General features: G+C 43.9%; 1 protein-coding gene across 1 annotated transcript in view; it reads right to left on the reverse strand.

Moving 5' to 3' along the window:
- Window positions 1–16,659, reverse strand: part of LOC119383436 (acid-sensing ion channel 1C) — a 49,376-nt gene that overhangs the window by 2,253 nt on the left and 30,464 nt on the right. Inside the window, exons 7-12 of the mRNA XM_037651565.2 lie at window positions 15,565–15,669; window positions 13,978–14,101; window positions 12,507–12,585; window positions 11,811–11,862; window positions 6,446–6,480; window positions 6,245–6,317 (exon numbers count right to left, since the gene is read on the reverse strand). Coding sequence (XP_037507493.1) covers window positions 6,245–6,317; window positions 6,446–6,480; window positions 11,811–11,862; window positions 12,507–12,585; window positions 13,978–14,101; window positions 15,565–15,669 — 468 coding nt within the window. The remainder of the gene's footprint in view (window positions 1–6,244; window positions 6,318–6,445; window positions 6,481–11,810; window positions 11,863–12,506; window positions 12,586–13,977; window positions 14,102–15,564; window positions 15,670–16,659) is intronic.

Below are 16,659 nucleotides of genomic sequence, written 5' to 3' on the forward strand. Positions count from 1 at the left end.
AGCGCGAAAGTTTTACCCCTCACTTCATCAATAACTGGCTGCCAGGAACCTTAAATGGATAGCTAGGTGGGCTAGTTGGTATCACATTATGATATGAAACACTGAGAGCAAATAAACGATGCAGGACGAAGAAGGGAAACACACACCACGAGTGCTTGTGGTGTGTGTTTTCCTTCTTCGTCCTGCGCCGTTTATTTACGCTCAAAGTTTCATATCATAACCTTAAAGGGGCACTGACACAAATTTTCGAAGCCGACTGTATATACAGAGACGGCTCTGAGCAAGTGTGAAGCTCACTATAAGTGTTGATAAGATATTTTACTTTGATTTTCAAGTCAATTTTCGCCATACCTTCAACCATACTTTATGTATGATCTTGCGTGCGTTTGTATGTGTGCGTGTGTATATACACACGCAAAATTGACAAAATTCCGTGCAACCCCTCCTCCCCCCCTGCTGGCTACGCCACTGAACGGCACGATATATTGCTCGAGCGCGTGACGAGAAGCTCATACCATGCCATGACGTCAGGGTAAGTAGGAACCAAAACTAGCTTTTATAAAAATATGTAATTAATTTTTCAGGGCGTCCTCACGCTTATATACCAGCACATTTTCTAGGCTTTTGAGGGCATGGCCTTTCGTTTGACTCAAGAAAGTGAGCGCACAAACGTATTCATGAAATAGAGCTCGCACTTGAATTCAGTTTCGAGCACTGCTTGCATAAGGGCGCTCATATGCTTATACGCGTCGCCAACTGCTGGTGTCAGCGACCCCGATCCTCGCGACGCGTGCCTCGCTAATGAGTTCAACGGCACAGGCGGTTCGTCACGCGAGCCCCTGCACATGGCCACTTTCTTCGTTCTCGGCCTGACTTCTCCGACGGAGCGAGAGCTCGTCGTTGGTTAAGTCGCGTCTGTTCGTGGAACAGCTTGAACAAACAAATGTCGTGGATGCAATAAATAAGTTGCAAGAGCGGAACCAAGGAAGGCGGTGGATGACCTCTGCCTCTCTCCTCCGTTATAAGAGATAACGCAAGCTTGCCTCGCAGCGGTTATACGGCATATAAATTGCTGAGAATGATGGGAAGACAGTCTGATGAAGGACGCCAAGAAGTGAGCCTGTGCACTTGATGCCTTAGGTTCTCGTCCGCTTTAGTATGGTGCGAGTTCGTGCGACAAAGCTTGCGTGTGGTTAGAGCCTTCGAAACATCTTTTGTATGCGTTCATTTGCAGATGTCTTTGGGCCGTTAACGTTGTCGTTTTGTGTGTGTGACAACTAAACGAGCGAAACTAGACAGTATATACTCGTACGCTTGAAAACGGCCGCACGGACAGACTCGGAGTTTTGCCTTATGTAATCTATACACCTATCTATAAAATCTTGTTACACGGATATAAATACCTCTATCTGTCGTAGATACCCCTTCCACAACTCATTTTGAGTCCCAACTGTATAAATATGATGCACTGTAACCTATTAAATGCGAAGCATTCCTTAGCGAACCTTTGGCACTTTGAGCGTTTCTTTCTATCTATCTATCTATCTATCTATCTATCTATCTATCTATCTATCTATCTATCTATCTATCTATCTATCTATCTATCTATCTATCTATCTATCTATCTATCTATCTATCTATCTATCTATCTATCTATCTATCTATCTATCTATCTATCTATCTATCTATCTATCTATCTATCTATCTATCTATCTATCTATCTATCTATCTATCTATCTATCTATCTATCTATCTATCTATCTATCTATCTATCTATCTATCTATCTAGCAGCCTACGTCCGGGTGGTCTCATGATCGCCTCAACTTCGTGTAGACCAAAATTGGCATGGGAGGCTAAGAGGATTTGACGAATATGACTTTCGGGTCGCGACATGAATAACGCGAAAATCCTGTCGCGTACGTCGTCAAGCCCTCTCCTCCAGAGACGTGTGGCACATACCCTTTTAGCCCGGGCCGCGGTGTACGGGTATGCGCTACAGGTGATTGACAGTTTATATCTACCCAGGAACGCGAGAGCGCTAAGAAAAACCGACATCGGCAGCATTGACCCGACGAATGGAAAGAATGAAAATTAGGCTCATGATACTACATGATACTCCTACGATGTGTACTCTTAATTACGGTATACAGGCGTCATATCAGACTAACGTCTGTGGTTCCAGTGTTGGCTCCGCTTTTATAGCAGTCTAATAAACATTACATTTGTATTCCTATGATCAGCATGCGCTACTTGTTCAAAAAGAATATATATTAAAAAATTTTGAGACACAGCTCTTAACTCTTGGTATTTTTGTTGATTTCAGCAAAGCCTTCGACTGCTTAAATCACGACATTCTTTTTGCGAAATTGGAGCACTATGGTGTACGTGGACACGCCCTTAACCTAATAAAGTCATACCTGGGTTCACGGTCTCAATACGTAGTCATTAACCATTACGCCTCACAGATTCTAAGCATTGCGAATGGCGTCCCTCAGGGTAGCATTTTGGGGCCACTGCTATTCAATGTATATATAAATTATGTTCCCAACATCAGCACTCATGCGAATTACATTATATATGCAGACGACACCAGCTTATTTTTTTCTTCCAATAATATACAACACTTAGCAGAAATCGCTAACGACGCGCTCTCATCACTTGCCATGTGGTCATCAGTTAACTCTTTGAAAATAAACAAAAAGAAAACGAAAGCAGTACTTTTCCTTCCTAAAAGAAAACAAGTATTTCTACGGCCCTCCTTATACCTAGGCGACACTGTGATCAAGTACGTAGACACCTTTAAATCATTAGGGATAACGTTCAGCAATACAATGTCATGGGATGCACATGTTAATAATCTTTCTTCAACACTCTCTAGAATCATAGGAATCACTTCGCGTAACAGATATATTTTTCCAACCAAACTAAGCTTACTTTGTACTATGCATTCTTTTATTCCCACATAAGCTATTGCCTGCTAGTCTGGGGCAATACAACGTTGTCAAACATACTAAAACTACAAACCCTGCAAAAGAAAATGCTCCGCGAGATTGTAAATGGGTCCTATGATTCGCCCACTAAGCATATCTTCCTATAATATAATATTGTACCTTAAACAAATTATTTGACTACAGATTTGCATGTTTTTATAAAACAATAACAAGAACAAATGACTCTTTTTCTAAAATTGTTCCACTTACGTTTCGCCACTCATCATATGACACCAGAGTACAAAGTAGTTACGTATTACCAAAGTGTAGAACAAATTATGGTTTTTCTATGTTGAGTTATACTGTGCCAAAGTTCTTGAAAACCTCCTTTTATGACTGCCTAAATACTATGCCTCTTTCTGCCATTCGCAAGAGCATCATTCGGCAATCTGTGCCTCCGTAATATGAAATGTTTTCATGTCTTCATACATTGTATCAATCTATGTTATTGTTTTACACTCACAGTACTGTTGCCAATTATGACACAGGTCTTTTTGTCAATATTATTTTTTTATTAGTTTTTTTTTTGCACATGCACGGATACTTACACGAACTCTCTTTACAGTGGTTGTTTCTGCTCTGTGCCTACTGCTGACATGTAAGGATGGACAGCAGGGGCGTAGCCAGAAATTTTTTTCGGAGGGGGGGGGGGTTCAACCATAATTTATGTAGTTCGTGCGTGCGTTTGTATGTGCGCGTGTATATATACGCAAGCAAAACTGAAAAATTTCGGCGGGGGGAGGGGGGGTTGAACCCCCGCAACCACCCCCTGGCTACGCCCCTGACGGCCAGGCTCGTCAAGCGGCGTAAAATTCGCTGCCTTTTTCTCGCCATCCCTAGTTTGCATGTACAAACTGAAATAAAGATTTGATTTGATTTGATTTGATTTGATTTTCTGTAGACTAGGCTACGTAGGCCGCATACGCCCAGGTAGTCTACGAATTCAACAAGCACCATCCACTGATGTTGGTCTACGTAGCACTATCCAGACCTACCAGCCTCGACGGCCTATACCTCGCTAACGCGAAGGGTGACTTCAGGTTCCGACATGTCGCCGGCTCTATCGACAGACAATTTGTCGACGAAATGACCGGGGCATCCACGATTTCGAACAGCTGTACTATACCTCATACTTCACTACACATGGACCCCTCGTCACCCCGATCACGACCGGATCCAATAACAAGTCATGACCAGCTGCTGGTGCTCACTGACCACGGTGATGATGACCTTGTTCAAGAACTGTCAAGAACCTCTTCTACACATGCACACGGGTTCGTGAAACGTGCGTGCGTTCTCCATCATAACGGACAAGTGTAAGCACTACATATCAGCTTACCGCTTCTGGTGTTGGTAATACCCACGTTGCCGTTGGCAGTGTTACCCAAATTCTTCAGCATATATGTGTGCGTATAAAATTTATACAAATCTTTAGCGTCCCTTTGTAACGTTTCGCTCAGTAAAAAGATTACGCCACAGTCACCTTCCCGTCGCATGCTTCTCATAACATCGACTCCCACGGTACGTGGGATCTGCCGAATTTTTTTGTTCTTGAATGATAGATAGATAGATAGATAGATAGATAGATAGATAGATAGATAGATAGATAGATAGATAGATAGATAGATAGATAGATAGATAGATAGATAGATAGATAGATAGATAGATAGATAGATAGATAGATAGATAGATAGATAGATAGATAGATAGATAGATTTATTGATTGACATACGGCCATGTTTATTTGAAGTCAAGGCACACTAAACTAAGAAACCATTCCTGTAAAAGCCCAAAGAAGGCGGCGCCCAGGAGTAAGAAATAACGTCTTCGAACGGGCTATAGGGCACCCAGTATGTACGGACGATGCTGCCGCGAAATCACCCCCTCGCCCCCCTCAGCTTTTAACATTCTCAATAGCCCCTAATGGATGACTCTGCGGCGCAGCACACTGCGCTCGGAGGGTAGATGCGGCGTAACTGCGAGCAACAAGACAATTTAGGCACAATTAGCGCTCGAAACAGTGCGGCTGAGATACGAGCCTACATGTAGACTTCCACACCACCGCGCCACGGCTGTCATCAAGTGAGCTTAAATTGAGCTGCCTCGAAGAGAGTCGATGCTATAGGACGCAGAGTTTTCAGCGGATCACACGCCAGACCGCGTGGAAAGTTAATTGTTCCGACAGTCGGATGATCCGGCCCATTGGTCTCCAACACTCTCTGGCTATTAGGCGAAGTCCGCAGGGGAAACGACGAGATGAGCTGGTGGCTGAGCGAGCTATTAGGAAGACAACGTTAATGGCATGGAAGACAAGCGCGTCTCGTCCCACAGATAGATCGTTTAATCTAACGGTTGGGACGTGGCTTAAGGGTGATCTTTGTCTGGACAAGCCAGGTAGTCCGGGGTCAATGGTCTGTATATACGTGTAATGAAGCCACCAGCGACGCGCCGACCACTTGGAGTGCATGATAGATTACCCGCTTTCCGGAGGTGACGTATAACCATATTTAATTTCAGTTAAAGAAAAGGTGCAATTACAAAACTAGCATTAGTATACGGGATGGTACTCGACAAATATGTTTTAAATTTGAAGAACTTTAGCTGAAATTTAACACAAACAACTACATCCTGCATACGTCGAAGCGGAACGACGTTTTTGTTAGTAATTATGAAAGATAGCTTAAGTTAATGAAAAATTTAGTTTTATTGGTTTATGTAATCTTATCGAGTGAGTGAGAGTGAGTGAGTGAGTGAGTGAGTGAGTGAGTGAGTGAGTGAGTGAGTGAGTGAGTGAGTGAGTGAGTGAGTGAGTGAGTGAGTGAGTGCACAAACACTCACTCGTGCTTGTAATTGCACAGAGTCTTCAAGTATTCCCATAACTGAAAACAACATGTGCTATGTGTAGAGAGATCAGGAACCAAGTAATCCATTGCCGTTTATATTGTTCTCGTGTTAACGGCTTGTGCTGCAAGTAGCTACAGCGAGGGTTTCTGAGAGATGAGGGACGAACGCGTGGTATACGATCTAGCATTATACATTTAATCAATTCCATACTTCCACCCTTAATGAAGACCGCTGTAAAACATTTGCACGACACAAATGCAACAATGTTATTGCCGTAAACGATGGTGTAAAAGTGGTCCTCACTTTTCCTTTAAAATGTGCTACTAGAAAAGTGCTACGTATAAACAGACACAACAAGGTCGTGCATTCCGTTTTCACTATATCTTAGCTCGCTTCATTCTATACTTACGCTGAGCTCCGGAACTTGCGTGATTTTTTCCACGATGATCGACTCGAAGTAGATAACGGCCTTGACCAGTGTTCTGCAAACAAGCACGAAAAAGAAAGAAAAAGGAAGTATTCTACACTCCGCAGAATTTTGCCGCTGGAAGTGTCTTCAGATAGAATTTTTTTTTTAATCATGCGTGCAAAAGTAACGTTTCTTCCATACCTTCTTTGTAATTGGCTTTCTTTACCATGAGACCGCTGAAAAAATGAGAAGAAAACGGTCATGCCGCACTTCGTCTTGTTTCCTTTCTTTAGTGGAAAATTATCAACAGAAAAATATTGCAGTCGAAAAATATACAATTTATAGGAGCGGTAAACATGTGTGACTGGCTTGTCATGAGTGAAGCAGTTAAAGAAGTAACAATGGACTGTTCATTCTGCCGTTTTATACAGGTGTCTACGCGTTGAAAACCTCAAGTAATACCTTGTACTGAACAAATGAATTAGGCATAAAGAGCCACCCAGTGCGGAGTTTGGTGCTTCCGGGTGTCAGTAGTGCGTACTTGAGAAACACAGTATGGTGCATGTTGTCAGCGCGCCGGGCAACCCGGCCGTTAGCTTCTGAATGTCGTTTTCACAGTCGTAGCAACTGCTGCCCACTAGAACAGCCGTTTTGTCTTAGCACGAATATATAAATATACCGCATTCATGCAGACTCAGTCGCCGTTGCAGTCTGTGAAACCATACTGAACCCACGAACTGTCAAGTACACTCTAAGAAAAAAGAGAGTCAAAAGAGGGTCATGGAACCGTGACTCTCCTCGGGTGTCCATCTGACCCCTTTTGGAAGGTACAGGCAGAAAAAAAGAGTTCGCATTTGGGAAGGAGTCACTGGACCCTCCTGAAGCGCGTTTCGATTGGCTTCGGTATACGGAAGAGCCGCCGTATACGCCATACATATCGCACGCTCGCCCTTTGGCGCCGTTGTGGCGCATTGCTCGGCGACGCAGACGGGGTTGGCGCCGGGGTGGCGCGCCGCTCTCCTCTCTCAGTCGTCTCAGTCTCCTGGTCTATTGGAATGCGTTGCGTGGATGAGTTGGTTGCGCGTCTTCGGTGGTATTGACGCCGGCTCCGTGCACGAAGTGACGCTTGGAGGGCGGAATATTCATGGAGCTGTGGATACGGACAACGGGCGCCAGTTAACGGTGAGTGTACTGCTTTCGTAGGCACTAATTATACAGCTTTAGCTGGGCGTCTGCAGCAGCTCTGCGGAAGTTATCTGCCAGCCATTTCCAACAGCAGCCTGTGCCCGCGGGGCTGTTGCGGATGGCCAACTATAGCTGTCAGTTAACGAGTTCCCACCGTTATGCGCGTTGCTGTACAAGCTCCCATAAAGTGAGCGATGCAAACAATAATCGAGAGTCATTTCTTGCTGATCGCACGTCGTGTCTGCACTACTGAAGGTGCAAGATGTCGTTTTGAGAAGCACTTAAGTCTACTTCATCATAACATTTCTATCTACCTTGAGTGTGCAGCGTGCTTCCACGCGTGGGAACGTGAAAAAAAAGAGCCTGTGTACAGAACCCTTAGACGCACTATATGTAATGGTTTTTGTTGGCTTAAAGACGGTAGTTTGAGGTGCAGATATAGTACGGTGGCTTCCAGAAAGTATGCGGTAGTCATTAAAGTTGGACACGCCTCGCCGGTGAAAGTGAAAAAGCTCTAGACTTTCGACGGCGCGCGTTGTTGCGGCCGCCGGCGTGCACTCTTTTCCCTCGTTTCTGTTTGCTGTTTTCGTGGTTTGCATACAGTGCGATGACGTTGGGCGCTATAACAGAATCGAGTGAGTGTACGTGATTGTGGGAGTTATGTGCGCTAATTCTAGCATATGACATGTCTGATCTCGACGTAGACGGCGTACGCACGCGCTGGGTGTCGTTCGGGCCCTAGTACTCGCATCTGTTTATCTGAGTATTTAAGGATGGGTTACGTTTGTAAAACGTGCGGTCAATAACCGCTCACGGCATGCCTCTGGCTGCCGGAGGATGTGCTTTGTTGTTTTGTTGTTAGCCTTTATTATGTCTGTGTGAACCACTTATATTGTGTAGGTTGTGCAAACGTTTACTGCAATTTCATTTTCTCATCATAATATCACGTTCTGCTTTTCAGATACCGTTTTTCATGGTGCTCACGCTGGACAGGACAGGAGCGACAACCTAGCAAGCCACAAGTCTGATGCTTCCAGCCGTCACCACTTTTTGATTTATTCTTAATCACAAGGAATAAATATGGAAACATGATGGCGATTTCTGCTGTTCATTTAGCACCATATGACACTGTGCACATCACAGTCACACATTTATTTGGCTATACTCATAGAAGCATGTAAATGAGGAATACCCAAACTTCTTAATTGGAAATCACAGACCATCTTTTCGCGCTTTCTATATAACGTTGTTGGAAAATATGTGTTGTTTTGACGAGTTTTTTAAAAATAATTATAAAACTGAACTATTCTTTTTTTACAGTCGCTGGGCAGAACGGCAAGTATTATTGGACTTGCTTAAAATGAATACTCCACTATTTTCAACAGTAGTCGCGCAAAAATAGAGCAAGGATCAAATGAGTAGCTTAAAATACTTGTGGAGTCGCTTGATGCTTTGGTGTGGGTCCCTTGACCCCCCTAGGAGCGTTACCGGCAAGAGTCGTCTGACTCCCTATGAGTGATAACGTGATCCTCCCGATGAGAGTCTTTGCACTCTTCCTAGAGGGTCAGGGGACTCTCCTAGAGCGAGCCGACCCTGACCCACCAAGAGAGTCACCGTGACTATTTAAAGAGAGTCGTATACGTGGCAAGTCAGAACTCTCCGAAAAGAGTCACGCATACTCTTTTTTTTCTTAGAGTGTATAATCACGACGCGTACACTCTAAGAAAAAAAAGAGTCAAAAGAGGGTCACGGCCGCGTGACCCTCTTCGGGTGTCCATTTGACCCCTTTTGGAAGGTACAGGCAGAGAAAGAGAGTTCGCAATTCGACTGGAGTCACGGGACTCTCCTGAAGCGCGTTTCGATTGGCGGCGCCGCCGTATACGCCATACATATCGCGCGCTTGCCCTTTGGCGCTGTTGTGGCGCGTTGGCTCGACGACGGAGGCGAGGCAACGCGCCACAACCGCCACAACGGCGACGGGGTGGCGTGCCGCTTCTGTTTTCCTCTCTGCCTCCTCGTCTATTGGAATGCGCTGCGTGTTGGTTGCGCGGGTTGTGTGTCTGTTCATGCGCGTCTTCAGTGGTGTTGGTGTTGACGCCGGCTCCGTGCACGAAGTGACGCGGTGACGCTTGGAGGACGGAATATTCCTGGAGCTGCGGACAGGAACAACGGGCGCCAGTTAACGGTGAGTGTACTGCTTTCGTAGGTACTAATCATACAGCTTTAGCTGGGCGTCTGCAGCAGCTCTGCGGAAGTTATCTGCCAGCGATTTCCAACAGCAGCCTGTGCCCGCAGGGCTGTTGCGGATGCCCAACTGAAGCTGTCAGTTAACGTGTTGCCACCGCTATGCGCGTTGCTGTGCAAGCTCCCTTATAGTGAGCGATGCAAACAATTATCAAGGGTCATTTTTTGCTGATCGCACGTTGTGTCTGCGCTACTGAATGTCCAAGATGTCGTTTTGAGAATACTTCATAACATTTCCATCGACCTTGAGTGTGTAGCGTGCTTCGGCGCGTGGGAACGTGAAAAAAAAAATGCCTGTGTACAGAACGCTCAGACGCACTATATATAATGGTTTTTGTTGACTTAAAGACGGTAGTTTGAGGTGCAGATATAGTACGGTGCTTCCAGAACGTACGCGGTAGTCATTCAAGTTGGACAAGCTTCACCGGTAAAGTGAAAAAGCTCTAGACTTTCGACGGCGCGCGTTGGTGCGGCCGCGGCCGTGCACTCTTCCCTCGTTTCTGTTTGCTGTTTTCATGATTTGCATACACTGCGATGACGTTGGGCGTTATTACAGAATCGAGTGAGTGTGCGTGATTGTGGGATCTATGTGCGGTAATTCTAGATATGACATGTCTGATCTCGACGTTAAAAAACTTGGTTCCTGACCATGCCTGTTTGCATTTGTTGTTTTGTTATTAGCCTTTATTATGTCTGTGTGAACCACTTATTGCGTAGGTTTTGCAAACCTTTACTGCAATTTCATCTTCTCATCACAATATCGCGTTCTTATTTTCAGATACCGTTTTTCATGGCGCTCACGCTGAACAGGAGCGACAACCTATCAAGCCACAAGTCTGATGCCTCCAGCCGTCACCACTTTTTGATTTATTCTTAATCATAAGGAATAAAGATTGAAACATGATGCCCATTTCTGCAGTTTATTTTGCACCATATGACACTATGCTAATCAGTCACACATTTTAGTTGGCTATACTCATAGAAGCATGTAAATGAGGAATACCCAAACTTATTAATTGGAAATCACAGACCAACTTTTCGCGCTTTCTGTATAACTTTGCTGGAAAATATGTGTTGTTTTGACGAGTTTTATTAAAATACTGGTAAAACTGAACTATTCTTTTTTTGCAGTCGCTGGGCAGAACGGCAAGTATTATTGGACTTGCTTAAAATGAATACTCCACTATTTTCAACAGTAGCCGCGCAAAAGTAGAGCAAGGGTCAAATCAGTAGCTTAAAATACTTGTGGAGTCGCTTGACGCTTCGGTGTGGGTCACTTGACCCCCGCAGAAGTGTTACCGGCAAGAGTCGTCTGACTCCCTATAAGTGGTAACGTGATCCTTCGGATGAGAGTCTTTCCACTCTTCCTAGAGGGTCAGGGGACTCTCCTAGAGCGAGCCGACCCTGACCCACCAAGAGAGTCACCGTGACTATTTAAAGAGAGTCCTATACGTGGCAAGTCAGAACTCTCCGAAAAGAGTCACGCATACTCTTTTTTTTCTTAGAGTGTAATGCATTGTTGACTTTCACAAACATACCGTATACTCGCCATTAGTTGCGGAGGTGTTCGGCATCACCGCATGACACATATACAGTGATCCACAGATTACACGAGAGATGGGATGATGATGATTATGATGACCTTAATCGGCATTCCCTTCGAAACGTTGCGGTACCTTATAGTTAACGATAACCTGCTTGAGCTAATCGGTCTTTATACAGAGCACCGTTTAGCATATTGCATATCTTTTCACGATCTTTTATCTCTGAAACAAAGCAGTCATCTCTGTACTGTACATTTACTTGTGCATGTAGTGACCCCTGCTCCATCAATCTCTTCGCTGCTTTTTTCTCTCACCAATGCTCCAAATGTCTAAACTATTGATAATTTAAAACCCACACAGAAGTTATCACTGTGAGATATCGGTACCGAACAGCCGCCGCAGTGCGCCTGTACTGAAGTGGATGAAGACGACATGGTTCCGATAACGCGATCATTCCTCTATACCCTCGGCGTCATTCTTGACTTGCGCGTGCTAATTAGCGCGTAACCTGACATTCTGTAACAAGTGTAATTTAAAGTAATAAATTTGACCGCATATTTTACATATGTGATCATTTTGAAAGCGACACTTACGAGGATCTGAGCCCAACCTGTCCTTGATATGGACGTCTTGTAAATTTCTTGGCTGTAATAGAGAGATAGAATGAAAAAGAAAATTAGAGATTAAACAGAGTTTGGCGTTCGGACGGCCACACCACACTGGGTCATGGTAATAAAATAGGGCAGGTGATAACGTGATGAGAACGCACGGGGGGAGGAAAAGTTGTACCCATCTGAGCAATGCTTTAAAAACAAGATTTGTTTACATTGATAAATGATACAATGTGATACATGATACAATAAGATACATGAAACATGATACTTGATACCAAGTGCTTGAGCAAATGGCACGTTTTCAGTACATTGAAGAAACACGTGCGATGTCTCGAACCGTTTATGACCACATACTCTAAAGAAACTTTAGCTTGCGGTGAATTCGAGATTGAATCAACCATTTGCACTGCGCTGAATCCCGCAACGTTAAATGCTATTTGACAATGCGGTATGAAAATAAAGAAAGCATGTGTTCAAAAGCGTAACCGTATAAAAAAAATTAAAAATGAGTCTGAAATGCATTTTTGCGCGTAATGTATAGGTAATGAATTAATGAATGTTTTTCGCATTCTAAGAAAGGTAATTAGGCAACGCCAGTCAACACAAAAGGTCTGGCAAAATGAACGAAAACAATTAGAAAACAACGCGGAATAAAATCGGTGTAGTTGAAATAACCTGCACTTCAATGGGCAGTCGCATTTCTTGAGGCTTCGGTAGGATGTGTCCGCCAAAATTTCTTCGGAGCATATTCTACCTATCAAAAGAGAAGATAAAAAGAAGTTACAAAGGAACCAATCAGAAGTGACGAGTACGCCCCATCATGGATAGATACAATCAGAAACGAAGTAAAAGAGATGACAATGCAAGGACGTTTGTAACACCGCATTTTTGCATTAATTTTTAATATATATAAGTTGAACAAATCTAAGCACTTCAATTCTGAAAAGAGAATCTCGTGTAAACGGGGGAAAATAAGTGACAATTGGCGTGCGTTTCAACCGGATACGTAGATAAGCCCACATCAGTATACTGATACCGACGAGTGGCTCAACAGAGGCGTGCTACAAATTCTTGGTGAGCGCAAAATATTGCGATATCAGCGAAACGATACGCAGAACTTATTGTCCTGGCCTAACAATGGTACCAGAAAGCTGATTGCTAAACAAAAGAAAAAAAGAATAATTAGTAGGATAAATATGTGCGAAGCACACTGATGGCTTCTGCGCAGAAGCGAACGCGTATTACATCGCACACCCTCCATACTTAAGCGGCTATGTCCGTATCTGAATATTCAGTGTTAATTGGATCGGGGATTCGTGACGATTAATTATGATTTACAGCGAAACTGTACGAGGCTATAGGGAACATGACATGACATGACAAGAACTTTATTGAAGTCCTGAGGAACTCGAGGAGTTCCGTGTGTTTTTCCCGTGCATCAACAAGAACGTATGTGCCACATAAACTGGGCAAACCCCATCACCCAGTCAACTAAGAATGAAGCAGGGAAACCCGGGCGGCAAACGCCAATCCGCCTCTTTCATTTTCCTGTGCTGCCCTCTGCCGTTTTGGTAGGGTATCGGTAGGGGCCGGGACAACCGGCATTGCCAGAAGCACAGCCTCAGAGATGAAGAGACGTTTCGCGACTTTTCCGCTAGGGGAAGGGCGCATGCGCCGTGGCATCGTGAAAAAAGGTGGATCAAGATCGTGCGCGAAACGCCAACGCATACGGCAGTCTAGACAAGATGACGCATGTCGCCAAACGGAGAATGCGGCATAAAGACGAATTATACCGCGCTGCCCCAAAATGGAAAACTACAAGGGCGCAGACGCTAAATTCCAAAGGAACTTTCTGGACAAACGTTTCGGATTTAGTTGCAGGGTGTATGATCAGCTATACGCTTCGAAACTGTCACCCCTGTGCTGTGTGCTAAACTGCTTCGCTGCTCATCCCCCTCCACAGAGTGAAATGGCTTACATTTGTTTTTAAAATTTTTTTCGATGACCTTCTCTGTAAGGCGGGGTGGCGACGGGCGATGAGCTAGCCTGATGATCTAATGCAAATTTCATTCCGGCCATCAAATGTCTATAGCATTTTGACATGACATGCACAACGAAGCCCTGCAATCGTGATGAACGTGCTTACTTTGCTCTTCGTTTCTGCACATTACGTTGGCCCAACCCGTGACATTGCGAATCTGCGGAAGTTCCTCGCTCATGCATTTGCATTTTTTGAGGATGAGAACTTGCGAGCATACCGAGAAGCACATCTAGAAAGAAAGCAAGAAAGAGATGAAGTCGCTCAGCGAAAACGATCGATGGTCGAAACAAATTTATTTATTTATTTATTTATTTATTTATTTATTTATTTATTTATTTATTTATTTATTTATTTATTTATTTATTTCAAAATTACTCCCAGCCCGAATGCTAGGCTTTAGGCAGAATTGTGTGGTACAAAACACTAAGGAAAGAACTAAGGGTACGTGAAACCCAAGACTGTAATAAAGAACAGATGTATAGCGCCTACGCAAGTAAGGGACAAAAAAAGAAAACAGAAAGGCATAATTAGTCGAGGAGGTAGATGCCACGTCTACCGCTACGCAAGTGTTTATTATAATCAACTATTGTAAGTCATCTATGATGTAATAGAATATGCTATAAAAGTACACATGTTCGCATGATATGTTTAAGAAACGGCCCGCACTTCCAGAGGGGTATATACATACATCCGTGCCATGTGGGCATGACCAACTGCTAGTTCACTTTTATCTTTTTGTTCGCGATGCCTGCATTCCCGTGCATCAATATTTTCCCTTATTTTTTACTTTTGCCAGTGTTCGTCTTTGCAGGCAAAAGCGTCATGAAATTTTCACAGAGCCCAAGACACGTCCACAGCAACCGCAATTTCTTGAAAAAGTTGCTGCCAATCCTATGGAACAATGGCGACGCCGCCGTGGCCTGATCAAACTGTACGTTTCGCAAATGCTGCTGCGAGTTACAAAGAGTGCAACAGCGATCACTCTGAAATGTGCACGGTGATAGATGCATAACCAGTGAACTAACTTGGTCTGTGAGATTGGTTGAGACATATGAGGACTTAAAATAAGTAATGTCTGTCACGTAGTAATGTCACGGACGAACAAAAAGAAGAGAGGACTTCTTTGTGCGCTACAGGTTTCGCCATGTATATTCGATGTCTTCCAGCGCATATACCAAGGACGACAGAAAAATCAGCACCATGTGTGTATTTTTATTTATCAATTTTTTGTCCTTCTTTGTGCTGAAGAATATCAACCAGCCCAGTCGATTCCACTCCTGCAGAACAATTCACAAAACTCCCTCGACTGCATTGATTCGGGTGAATAATTTGAAGTCTCTATCAGTGCGACACCGGCTGTTTTATAAACTGCAATAAAATGCGAAACGGTTTACATCTTAGATTCATCAGTGCGGAAACATACGAACGCAAAGGCACTGTTTTATGCATGGAGGTTGCAATGCATCTGGGTTGCAACCTCGCGTACAGCTGCAATTCTAACTGCAATTCGAACGTATTGAACTCGAACGTATTGCCTCAGGCAATAAAAAGAAATTCAGGACGCAGGGCGTCTATGTGTGTATATATATATATATATATATATATGGCGTCGAACCCTTGTCAAATAGTTACACTGTACGGTTAAATTTCTACTTGTCTCCGATAAGGATAATAAAATTGCGGTACACTGACCTGCTGGAAATAAGTCTGGTCTGGTGCGACGTACATCTGCCACATTGCGGGCCACATGGTGACGCAACGGTCTTTGTATGGAGCAGGAAGGCGCTCCATCATCCTCTGCATGCATGAAGAGTCGATCAGGTGCATGTCGGCAACGTGCTCCTATAGATATAGACATTATCACACGTTTCACATCTTTTTACCCATATTAGTATGAGAATTGGTATTGCGACGACTATCTAACCTGTTACAACGCTCATGCAATAAGGCCGCCGCATGAAATGCGCGTATAAACCGGCGGACAATAGTAAAATTTGCACGCCTGGTCGTATTCTCGCAAACTTGAAATGGCCAGGAAGAGTAAAAGCAGTTAGCATTCACGTAATAAATTTGACCATATGTTAGAATATCACAGACAAAATTATGGTAATATACAATTTAATAATTCTTGATAACTAAATTGAATGGCTACAATCGCACTTATTGAAAATTGAACTTTCTTAGATACCTCATGCAGACGACCATGCTCTTACTTTACTTTTGTCTTGCAAAGAAACGGAGTGTTTGGGAGTACAAACTTCACACGCCGTCAGTCCATTTTTGACACTGCACTTGTACAGCGGCGTCCGCCAGATGGCCTAAATAATAACAGTGCTCTTTTTTTTATGCGGCGCATTTAATTTATGATAGCTCTAAGATACAGGCAAGAGAGCAGATTCGCAATCATTGCAACTTCACAGTGATATGCCGGCCAAACTGCCATATGCGCCCGATGAAAGTCTGAAGGATGCCATCCAAGCATCGCCCCTCAAGCTTAACAGCTGTCATAATTGACAAAGATTACATTTTTGCTACTCTGCGTTTTTCAACGTGAGCGACACATGTCTCAGCGCTGATCGTCTTTTCATTGTGTTTCCGTAACGTGGCATGGATAAGTTAGCGATATCAAACGGCCGACACCAAAGATGGCAGCACAGTTAAACAGCTCAGATGTCGGAATCAAACGTGCATCAGGGCGCAGCAATGCTATCCTAATTAATGGTTTCTCAATTTCAATGCTTGTCGGAAAATGATGCAAACTCGGGGTTCGACTACAAGCTTCTGATT

The sequence above is a fragment of the Rhipicephalus sanguineus genome, chromosome 2 (genome assembly GCF_013339695.2).
Source record: "Rhipicephalus sanguineus isolate Rsan-2018 chromosome 2, BIME_Rsan_1.4, whole genome shotgun sequence".
NCBI lineage: Eukaryota > Metazoa > Arthropoda > Arachnida > Ixodida > Ixodidae > Rhipicephalus > Rhipicephalus sanguineus.